This window comes from Nematocida major (genome assembly GCF_021653875.1).
Source record: "Nematocida major strain JUm2507 chromosome Unknown 2433, whole genome shotgun sequence".
Taxonomy (NCBI): domain Eukaryota; kingdom Fungi; phylum Microsporidia; genus Nematocida; species Nematocida major.
The window spans coordinates 1-10,154 of record NW_025952936.1 but is presented as its reverse complement, the minus strand read 5'-3'; the positions used below and the strand labels follow the sequence as shown (position 1 = coordinate 10,154).

Genomic DNA, 10,154 nt, shown 5'->3' with positions numbered 1-10,154 from the left:
GCTGGTGAAAGGCGCACAAACAAGAAAGCATGGGCTATTACTCGGGCTAGGCCGAGGTCTTCGGGTGAAGGTGGGGCAGGCCCGGGCAGTAGATTCAGAGAGAAGCAAAGCGCGGAAGAGGAAACGCGCAGAGAAGAAATTCAAGCGGAGCTGGGCCGCAGGAGCCAGCAAAAACAGAAATGTGCGAAGAAGGAAGAAAGAGTTGAAGCGCTGCCGGATTGCCTCCGGATTGGAAAAGTGGAAGCCTTTTCTGCTCTGCGTAGGCTGTTCCTGTGCAGCAGGTTTTTGCTTTTGTTTTTTTATGGAGGTGGGCCTCTGCAAGCCCAGAGAGCAGAGGCTGCGCGCAATATACATGTTAATGTGTTTTGTGATGACCAAAAGGCACGATCAATTGATCACAGCAAAACGCATAAATAGAAAGGAATTTTTATTCAGAAATGAGATTGCGTTTTGGAGGATTATTATGCGGACTGCTTGCAGCCATGCAGATAGCAAAATGCATATACATGACGCATGAAGAGATGCTGGCATGCAAAAGCAGGCCGGTGGGCCACGTGTGCGGAAAGCCCGTGTATGTGAACACGCGCTGGGGCGGGCACCCGGTGTGCATAGCGCAGCTTTGCCGGCTGGGGCATGCGTACAAAATGCGGGCGTACTCGTGCAAGGTGAACACAAGCTTCAGTCTGTTGCCGGACAGCAAACCGAACAACTACTTAGACAAGCATATATATACGAGAGAGTCGGAGAAGGACGAGCTGCATTCGGGAATGGTTACTAGCGATGGTGGATACAGCGTGAAGTTCCACAGGACGCTGCTCCAGATGTTTGGGCTGCGGAAATCTAGCGGGCCGGAGTACGACTGCCTGTCGGTTGAGTGCGCGCGACCAGGCTCTTTTATTCAGTTCCTCCGGGAGGGCTGCAAGACGCAAACAGATTCGCACTATGTGCTGGCAGCGCTGTTGCTCCTGTGCGAGGGCGTGGACGTGCCGATTGAGCTGGCCAAAGAGGGGATGATTATAAGACAAAGAAAAGGCATCAATGGCGTGCTGGTTGATGCCCGCATAGGAGGGGCAGCTTTAGATAGCGGGAAAGAGCAGCTTTCCGAGGCTTGGCAGGTGATAAACTTCTTCAAGCAGTACAGAGATACACACAAGATGCCGAGCACGTATGAGGAATTCCAGTCGGGTGACTTTCTGGAGAGCCCGCAGCTCCTTATTCTCACGTACATAGGCGAGTATGTGAAAAACGCCGAAGAGCTTATGTCTGTGATGATGTGCGCACTCGAAATTTTAGACGACATGGGGCTGGCCGAGAGCATGGAGGACCCGGACAGCGTGGTCAGCCGACTGTTTGTGCCTGCGAGTCGGCTGCCCGAGGCCCAGGCGTATCTTGCGCCGTTTCTAGAGACGTTTCCTACTTTAACGGCCTTGGAGCGTTTTGAAGAGTTTAAGCGCTTTCAAAGCGAAGCAGAAGTACAGAATAAAGCAGAAGATGCCTCAGACGGGGAGGAGGAGTACTTTGACGCCCGCGGCACAAACTGCAGGTTTATTGGAGAGTGCTTTCTCTTGCTGTTTCTTGCGTTTGACTCCGACAAAAAAACGTACAGCCTGGAGGGCCTTCTGAGCGGGGGTAAGAAAACGGAGGAGGTGGAAAAAACCAGGGCATTTTTTGATGAGCTGCAGGCATGCATTGAAAAAAAGTGCTCCTCTTTGGGGTTTCCCAATAACAGACAACGGGAGAGGTACAGAGACCTGTGGCTCAAGATGAACACGCAGTTTAAGGAGGCGCTGGGGAATGCCGCGCCAACGCTTTTAAACCAGATGCGCGTGCTTGCGCAGATGACCGGGCGGCCGCAGGCCGTGGTGGACGAGCTGGCAGCGCACCAGGCAGCCATGGACACCGAAGGAAGCACAGGGTTGACCCCCGAGGCGATCGAGAGCGTTCAGGCGCTGCTGCGCTCGATAGCAGTGGACAAGCGCGTGAAAGTGACCATTAAGAATCAATTAAAGCGCGTTTTTTCCGAAAGATATCTTCTTACAGTAGAGTATGCGGAAATAGGCGAATTAAGCGAGCAAGATCTGAGTCTGTCGTTCAGTCAGAATGGCTTCTCGAAGATATCACTGTTTATGCCACACTTAAGTTATTACCATGAATTGCAGGAAAAGCTGGACGTGGCGCCCGCAAAATACAGGCAGCATGAGCGGTTTTCGAGCTTTTTGCTTGCGGAGTGCATGCACCAGATGGCGATAGGGGCAGCCGCGCAGAGCTTTTCACACGCAACAACCAAAGAGTTGCGGGAGGCCGCGAGAAAGGTTGTCGAGCACAGCACGGACAGGCCGAATGCGGTGCTTTTGGCGCTTCCGGTTGCGGGCAAGGACATCAGGGAGGAGCTTGTCTCTGCGCTTGTGCTGTATGCCGAGCACAAAAAGATTGCGCTGACTCCAGAACACCCAATAAGCCGGCTGGTTGCAAACGTGATAGGGAGTATCAGCCTTGGCCGCGTGGCAGCGCAGTATAATAGGGCCTTTGGAGTGCCTGTGGTCACCGGGACTCTGCATAACTTGTGTCCAAGGGTGCAGCTGTCTGACAAGCTGCATCGGGGGATTTGGTGTTCGCAGAAATTTGCCGACTATAACAACCTGCATTCCATCGAAGAGTCGAATGTTCTTACATGCAAAAGCATGATGCGGTATTTCCGAGAATATGCCGTGAGGGCAGGCAAGCCGCTGTACATGTGCGAGATGCTGAAAGAGGCTGCCGAAGGCTTAATTAGTTCCGCGTGGACATATGTGGCCGATCCGTGGGAAGTGCTGGAAGAGATCTGCATGCTTTTGCAGGCAGAGCACACGGGGAAGGATTTGCAGAGGGCTGAGGCTCTGATTGCGCAGCTGCAGCAGGCCTGGGAGGAACGCTTCCGGTATATGAAGAGGCTGCCGAAAATACAGTGTAAGGCTTCTGCCAGAAGTGATTTGAGCCAGAAATGAGTGGCGCAGGAAACGCTCCAATAAAAAGAGTGCTTTTTTCTGCGCCCACTCTGCAGAAGCGCTCACTGTCTAAAACATGACGGTGCGCAGCCAATAAACATAGTTCGTTAGACACATCTTTCAGCGTGCTGCGCGGGGAAGAGCCGGGGCTTTTCAAAGCCTTGGCTGCTTTGCGTGTTTTCTGTGCGTCTCGCTCATTTTCAGCAAATTCTTTTTGTGCTTTTTCTGCCTCGCACCAAGTGCAGACAAAACTCTGTATTTGGACAGGGGTCTTTTGTGGATCTCTTCTGTGCGCCCAGCAACGTGCCTTGGCACACGCTTTCGTGTCCGAGCTGCGCGACAGCTCCTGCTGTGCTGGCAGCCGGCTGAGAAAATTTTATTTCCCTTCTTCAGGCTTTTGGAAGGAAACTTTTGATTTGGAGGGAAATGCATCGGGGTGCATTTCATTTCCTTTCGTGCGCTATGTCTGCAAGTCCCGAAAGACCCTGAGCCAGCCTGGGCACTGGGGTGGGTGTGCACAGGGAAACAATCAATAAATCAAGTGGCTATATTTGTCTGTTGTTCTTTGGAGAAGCAGAAGGTCAGGAGCAGGAGAGGGCAAGCGCTTTGTTAGCCCGTACCTTGCTGCGGAATGCTGCATGTTTAGTGCAGTTTATGGTTAAAGCCTTAAAGGGGGAAAGAAGAAAAATAAAGTAAACAAAATGTAGTGTTCTGGAGAGGCTGAAGAGAAAAAAACTAGAACGAAGAATTTATTTTTTGGAGTATGTTGGTAGTATAGTATAGTAGAAAAGAGCGCAAGGTGTGGGCGGTAGAGGCATTAGAAGAGAGGCTGGAAACAGAGAAAGCAAAGGGCGGATTAGAGAGGCGCAGAGAGCGGCTGGCTTGTGACTCCGGGCTTTAATCATGTGCAGAGTGTGTGTGCATACTGAGAAGAACTAGTTAGATTGTGCGTGCACATTGCATGCTAGTATAAATTATATAAATGTAGTGAATTCTCTGAATTCTCACTCCAATCGGAGACGCCAAGATCATGGCAAACTTATTTTTGATATGGATGCGTAAGAATTGAAAACAGTAGTGATTGTTTTATAAGCATAGCTACGAGAGCAATTTCAAAAAAGACGCGCAGAAATTCGAAGAGCATAAAAACAAGTCAATCTAAAGCCGACCGCCGGGGTTCTCCAAAGGTTAGCAAATCTTTAGCGGAACTGGCTCTAGACCAGGCACAGGCCTGCCCGGATTTATGACAATAAAAACAAACTACGCATGCAAAGTGCCAACTTTGTATAAGCTGCCCGTGCACATGCCTGCATTTTATTTTTGTTGGCAGCAGGCGCAGGCTTGGGCCCCAAAGCGCGTAGCGCTTTTCTAGCTCTAAGAAGCGACTTTTGCCCGCTTGGGAGTTTGGCAGCTTTTTTTTATTTTTTCCATGATCGGCTGATTTCTGGGCAGCATTTAAACGAAAAAGCAATTTTACCAAAGATGGGATTGCTTTTTGGTTTTCTATATGTGCTGCTTGCGGCAGGGCAGGCAACAAGATGCAGCCACATAACATGCGGAGAGATGCTGGCGTACAAAAGCAGGCCTGTGGGCCGCGTGTGTGGGGAGGACGTGTATGTGAGCCCGGAGTGGGTGGGGCACCCGGTATGTGTGTCCAGGCTTGTCTGGCTGGAGTACGTGTACAATATGCGGAGGTACTCGTGCGGGCTGGACACGAGCTTCAGCCTGGTGCCGAGCGGGCAAGTGGACAAATACAGAGGAGAGGTGTACACATATGTGCGAGAGCCGGAGAAGGACAGGGCCCACCTTCCCGACAGCATTGCGAGTGCAGCAGCGTTTGCAAGAGACGAAGGGTACAGCGTGGCGTTCCACCAAGCGCTTGTATATATGTTCGGGCTGCAGAAGAAGGGGGGCCTGACGGTTAAAACTGGACGGCCGTGCTCTTTCACAGAGTTCCTCCGGGAGAGCTGCAGAACGCAAAAAGAGGCACACTACGTGCTGGCTGCGCTGGTCCTGCTGAGCGAGGGCGTGGACGCGCCGATTGAGACCGCTGGGAACAAAGTGATTCTAAAAAAAAGAAAAGACTGCGAGGAGGCGCTGGTGGATGTATGCGTGCCAGTTGTGGACAGTGGAGAAGGTCCGCCATCCGAGACGTGGCAGGTGGTAAACTTCTTCAAGCGGCACAGAGGCATACACATGCAGCCAAGCACATACGAAGAGTTTAAAACGGGAGACTTTCTGGAGAGCCCGCAGCTTCTGATTCTCACGTACATAGGCGAGTACGTGGAAAACGCGGAGGAGCTCATGTCTGTGATGGAGTGCATGTTTAACCTTCTGGAGGGCATGGGCCTGGCCGAGAGTGTGGGAGACCCAGGCAGCGTGGCCGGGCGGCTGTTTGTGCCTGCGAGCCGGCTGCCTGAGGCCCAAGCGCATCTCGCGCCGTTTCTAGAGGGGCTTTCCGCTCTAGCGGCCTTGGAGCACATAGGCGAGCTTGACTGCCTTCAAAGAGAAGCCGAATATGTGGTCGTAATTGACATAGCCCTAGACGGGAAGAAGGAGCACTTTGACGAGCATGCTACGAGCTGCAGGTTTCTTGGTGCGTGTCTGCTATTGCCGTGCCTGGCATACGACCCGGAGAAGAACGCGTACAGCCTGGAGGGCCTGCTGGCCGGGGCCGAGGAAACAAAAGAGGTGGCCAAAACCAGAGCGTTTTTTGAGGCGGTGAAGACACACATAGAAGAGAGCTGTTTTTTGGGCTGGCCGAAGGAAGAACATGCGCAAAAACGAAGAGACCTGTGGCTCATGGTGCACAGGCAGTTCGTGGAGGCGCTGGGGAGTTTGGAGCCGACGTTTCTAAACCAGATGCGCGTGCTTGCGCAGATGACCGGGCGGCCGCAGGCGGTGATGGACGAGCTGGCAGCACACCAAGCGGCGATGGATGCGGAAAAAAGGACAAAACTGGGCCCCGAGGCGATCGAGAGCGTTTACGCGCTGCTGCGCTCAATAGCAGTGGACAAAGGTGTGGAGGTGAAGATTAGAAAGAACTACGGCTCCTTTATAGGCGAAAAACGCATGCTTACAATACGTCATGTGTCCGAACGCACCAACAGATATGAAATGACGGTGGTGTTCACACAAGAAAAGACTTGGGTGACAAATCTAAATCTGCCACGCCGAACTCTTTCTAATAGAGAAGAGAATGTGTTGGGCGTGGCAGTTGCACAGTACAGGAAGGAAGCGCGGCTTTCAGGCTTTGTGCTTGCGGAGTGCATGCACCGAATGGCGGCTGCAAAGGACATTTTAAACTTTCCAAGCACAACAATCGAAGATGTGCATGAAGCTGCGCGGTGGGCAGTTGAGTGCAGCCCGGCCAGGCCGACCGGCGTGCTTATGGTGCTGGGCACGCGCTTCAGGGAAGAGCTTGTCTCTGCGCTGGTGCTGTATGCCGAGCAGAAGAGTATTGCGCTGACCCCGGCACACCCAGTAGGCCGATTGATTGCGAACGTGATAGGGAGCATTGACCTTAGCGACTCGACAAACCGACATTGTATCCTGAAAGTGCCTGCAGTCACCGGCATTCTGCGGGTGCTGTGCCCAGCGCTGCAGCTGTCCAAAAAGTCGCAGATGCAACTTTGGAATTTGCACGCGCTTGATGTGCATTTCGTGCCGTATCCCTTCGAAAATACCGATTTGCTTACACGGGAAAGCCTTATGTCGTATCTTCGAGCGTACGCAGAGAAACAAAACCAGCCGCTGTTCAGGTGTGAGCTGCTGCATAGGCATGCGATTATAGAAAAGTATAGAACGTTTCTGTTTGCGGCGGACCCGGCGGCATCCCTAGAAGAGGTATGTTCGCTTGTTCTAGCAGATAACGCGGGAGAAGACCTGGTGACGGCCAAGGCCCTGACCAATGCGCTGCGGCTGTCCTGGCTGGCGGTTCTTTTGGGGAGGGGCTTGGAGGAGAATCAAGACGCAATTGTCGAGATTTACAAGACTGTTAAGCCGGGGCATCTTGCAAAAGAGCTTAGTGACCTTTGCGATTTTTGGCAGCGCGTAAATCTAAACTCTACACTAGACGGCCTGAATAGAGCAAGAAATGTTCTTGTAGGGGGAGGGGGCCGCGCAAAGTTTGAAGCGCTGTGTGAACTCTACCGCCAAGTATGCATTAGATTCCAGGATTGACTTGGAAGCATTGGCTGAAGCTCTTCCTTTATCTGCTCTCGGGCTGCGTAGTTCCCAAGTGGCGAAGCCGCGGGTGTGGTGTGGCTGCTGTCAACCATTCGTTCCATGCCACAAATAGGCAAGTGCGGGCTCTCGCAGGCAGCGCAGAAGTGCATGCACTGCGTGCTGTTCTTTGGCCGACTCTCTATGGAAAATAAAACAGAAAAAACATGTGCGCTTTGGAGCAGGCAACTGCCAAGTTTGTTTAGTGGGCGCGGGAGAAGAAGGCCGCAGGCTGAAATCTAGTCTAGAGAAGTTTTATTTTTGCTTTGCAGGGCCGGAAGGAAGCTTCCGAATGAAAAGGGTTTTTAGAAGTGTGGTTCTATTTTTTGGCACAAGTTGTATAAAAACGCAGCGCATGCATATATACTGCTAAGAGCAAGAAATTAACAGAATAGTGCGCAGGCGCATTTCTCTAGCCGGCGGGCCGTGCCATTTGGCCGTGCGCGTGCATGCGCACCAGGCAACTTTCCTAGTGTATTCTGGACTTGAGTATGTCCATCACGCCGTTGAACACCTCCGCTCTGTTGGGCGCCTGCTGCAGGGCGCTCTGGTGGGTGTTCAGCGCCTCCAGAATCGCAGAGGCTTCTTGGCTGCTGACAAAAGCCATGCAACTGGCTTTATTGCATGCCGGGATCGACCTTGGCCCAAGCCTGCTGCCCAGAGCAAGCACCAGCTCGTGCGGGATGCCTTTGTCTTGCAAGCTGGCGAGGAACACGAAGAGGTCGAAGACCGCCTTGGTGTCCAGCGCCTCCTCCCGGTCTTTCTCCTCCACATCCATAATAAGCGCGCTAATTTCGTCTGTGTGGCGCGTTGACTTGTCTGCAAGTAAAACGGGAAACAAGAAGTTAGAGGCAGCGGTAAAGCTTGTTAGTTTGCAGCACCGGAAAAGAGGCTTGTCTGCTTTATCTTTGTACTCTCTGAGGTATTTCATAATGGCGTTTGCTGTGGGCACGCAATTGTCTTCGGTGTAGCTCCTTAGCTTGGCGATAGTGTGTGTGTTTCTATAGATTCTAGCAGCTATTTGCTTTGACAGGGCGATTCTTGGAAACAGCGTGCCCAGCATGTCCAGAGAGACTATGTGCTGCATCCCATCGATTTGCATTGCATAGTCGTCCAGCGGAAGGCTGCCGAGCATGTTTGAGAGGAGGCGCACGCCCGGATGCTCCTGGGCGAGCTCGATGCCGTTTGCTGCTGCATGCCCGGTGAAGTCCTCGGCGAATTCTTGTATCTGTTCATATCTCAGGGCTTTTCCGTGCAAGAAAAGCTGGTTTGGGTGCTTCAGGACCTCACTTGCCGTTAGGCGGTCTGCGATCTCCGGAATGTCATCAGTAAAGCTTGGTTCGTAGAGGTCCGCGTCTCTGGCCCTCCACGCGTCTGCGTACTTGGCAAGCAGGCATTCAGCAAAAGTCTCGGGCTCTAGACAGCTGTCCACCGCAAAGAAGGCCTCTTTTTCTTCGCTGTTAATAGAAAGAAAGACGCATGGGCACAAAGTAACTGTAAGGTGCCTGGGCTTAAAGGCAATGCATATGCCCTGCTCTATCACGCTGTCTTTGTCTGTGTACTTCAGAGTGATTTCTCCGTAGAGGTCTTTCTTCTTATCACTTCGGACGTCGACCATCAAGCCGGAGAATTCGACTTTTAAGGATTTGTCCACAGAGAGGGACGCGAAAAGCTCTGCCACGTACTCCTGTGCTTTTTCAAACACGTCCTCAGAGGCTTCGCGAATTTTGCAGCCTTTTAGCATCTGCGCAAGCTCGCGTATTCTCGGCTCCTCCTGCTCTCGTCTGCCCGTCACCTCCGCCACAACGTAGAGAGCGTTGAAAATTCCGGAGCGTACCTCGTTTCGGCTCTCCCTTTTGTACGCGATGTGCTCGCTCTGCAGGTCAGACACGACGCGGTTCCACTCCTGCATCGTCTCTTTGGTGGCGCACACCTTTGGGGTGACACTTTCTAACTGGAAGAATGTATGCAGGGCCTCTGTTTCCTCACCCTCCTTTTCCTCGCCGAGCATGGCGTCTGCGTCGTACTCTTTCTGGACTGGGTCGTGTGCAAGGCAGCAAAAGAGCGCAAGCAGGCCGGTCTCCACGCAGTTGCTGAAGGTTTCATTCAGAAACTTGGTTTGGCCTCTCTTGCAGGCGCGCACGCTTGTGTACGCCGGCAGCATGTTTGGGCTGGCGAACGGGAACGAGTCCAGATTCTTCATGGCTTTCTGAATCATCCTAAGCTGGCACAGGAACTCGTCTCCCTCGGCCTTGCTCCTCACAAAGCACGCGCTGTATACGTCTTTGCAGTCTTTTTCCGGCAGGCTTTTGAGGATGCTGTGCACGCACGCTGCGAAGTCCAGGGCGTCGTCCTTGCTCGTGATGTACTCAAAGATGTACGCCTGGATGAGGAACTGCGGCGTGTTTAGAAAGTCGCCGGTGTTGAAGTCGCTTTGCGTGCACGGCAGTTTTCCTTTGCCTTTGCTGTCTTTGAAGAAGTTTATGACCTGGGCAGCCTTTTTGCACGAGTCTGCTCCAACTTTTATGCTGCCTATCTCCAGTGTGATTGTTTTCTGCGTGGCCTTGATGGGCACGTCTATTCCCTCGCTCAGCAGGAGGAGCGCAGCCAGCACGTAGTGCGCGTGTTTGCTGGGCATTCTCTGCAGAGCCTGGAAGAAGGAGTCATCTCGGGCGACAGCAACCGACAGAGTGTGCCCGTCGACAGACGGAAACATCTCGATGAGGGTGCGGTGGTACGTCACAGTGTAGTCTGTGCTCGCAGGCTTGGAGCCCCGAGCGGGTCCCTCTGCAGGCGGATATGGTTTGTCATTCTGCGCGTTTCTTGTGTATTTGTGCTCTTCTGTGGTTTCAACATCCCCAACGGGCTCCACTTTGTAGTCGGTTTCTATTTCAGGCGAAAAGAAGCGCTTGTTGTGCATGTAACTCAGCTCGGAGTACACAAACC

At 52.7% G+C, this 10,154-nt stretch overlaps 3 protein-coding genes across 3 annotated transcripts; 2 read left to right on the top strand and 1 right to left on the bottom strand.

The window, feature by feature from the left end:
* Window positions 1–437: 437 nt before the first annotated feature.
* On the top strand, window positions 438–2,984 carry NEMAJ01_2006 (uncharacterized protein; the record flags this gene model as incomplete). The annotated part of the gene is made up of 1 exon (XM_047915844.1): window positions 438–2,984. One exon carries the CDS (start codon window positions 438–440, stop codon window positions 2,982–2,984), a length of 2,547 nt encoding a protein of 848 aa, XP_047771801.1.
* Window positions 2,985–4,466: 1,482 nt separating this feature from the next.
* On the top strand, window positions 4,467–7,166 carry NEMAJ01_2005 (uncharacterized protein; the record flags this gene model as incomplete). Its single annotated transcript, XM_047915843.1, has 1 exon — window positions 4,467–7,166. The coding sequence occupies one exon, from the start codon at window positions 4,467–4,469 to the stop codon at window positions 7,164–7,166; it is 2,700 nt and encodes an 899-aa protein (XP_047771800.1).
* A 511-nt stretch (window positions 7,167–7,677) lies between these two features.
* Window positions 7,678–10,154, bottom strand: NEMAJ01_2004 (uncharacterized protein; the record flags this gene model as incomplete). The annotated part of the gene is made up of 1 exon (XM_047915842.1): window positions 7,678–10,154. A coding segment is annotated over one exon (2,477 nt), but the record flags the coding sequence as incomplete, so codon positions are not given.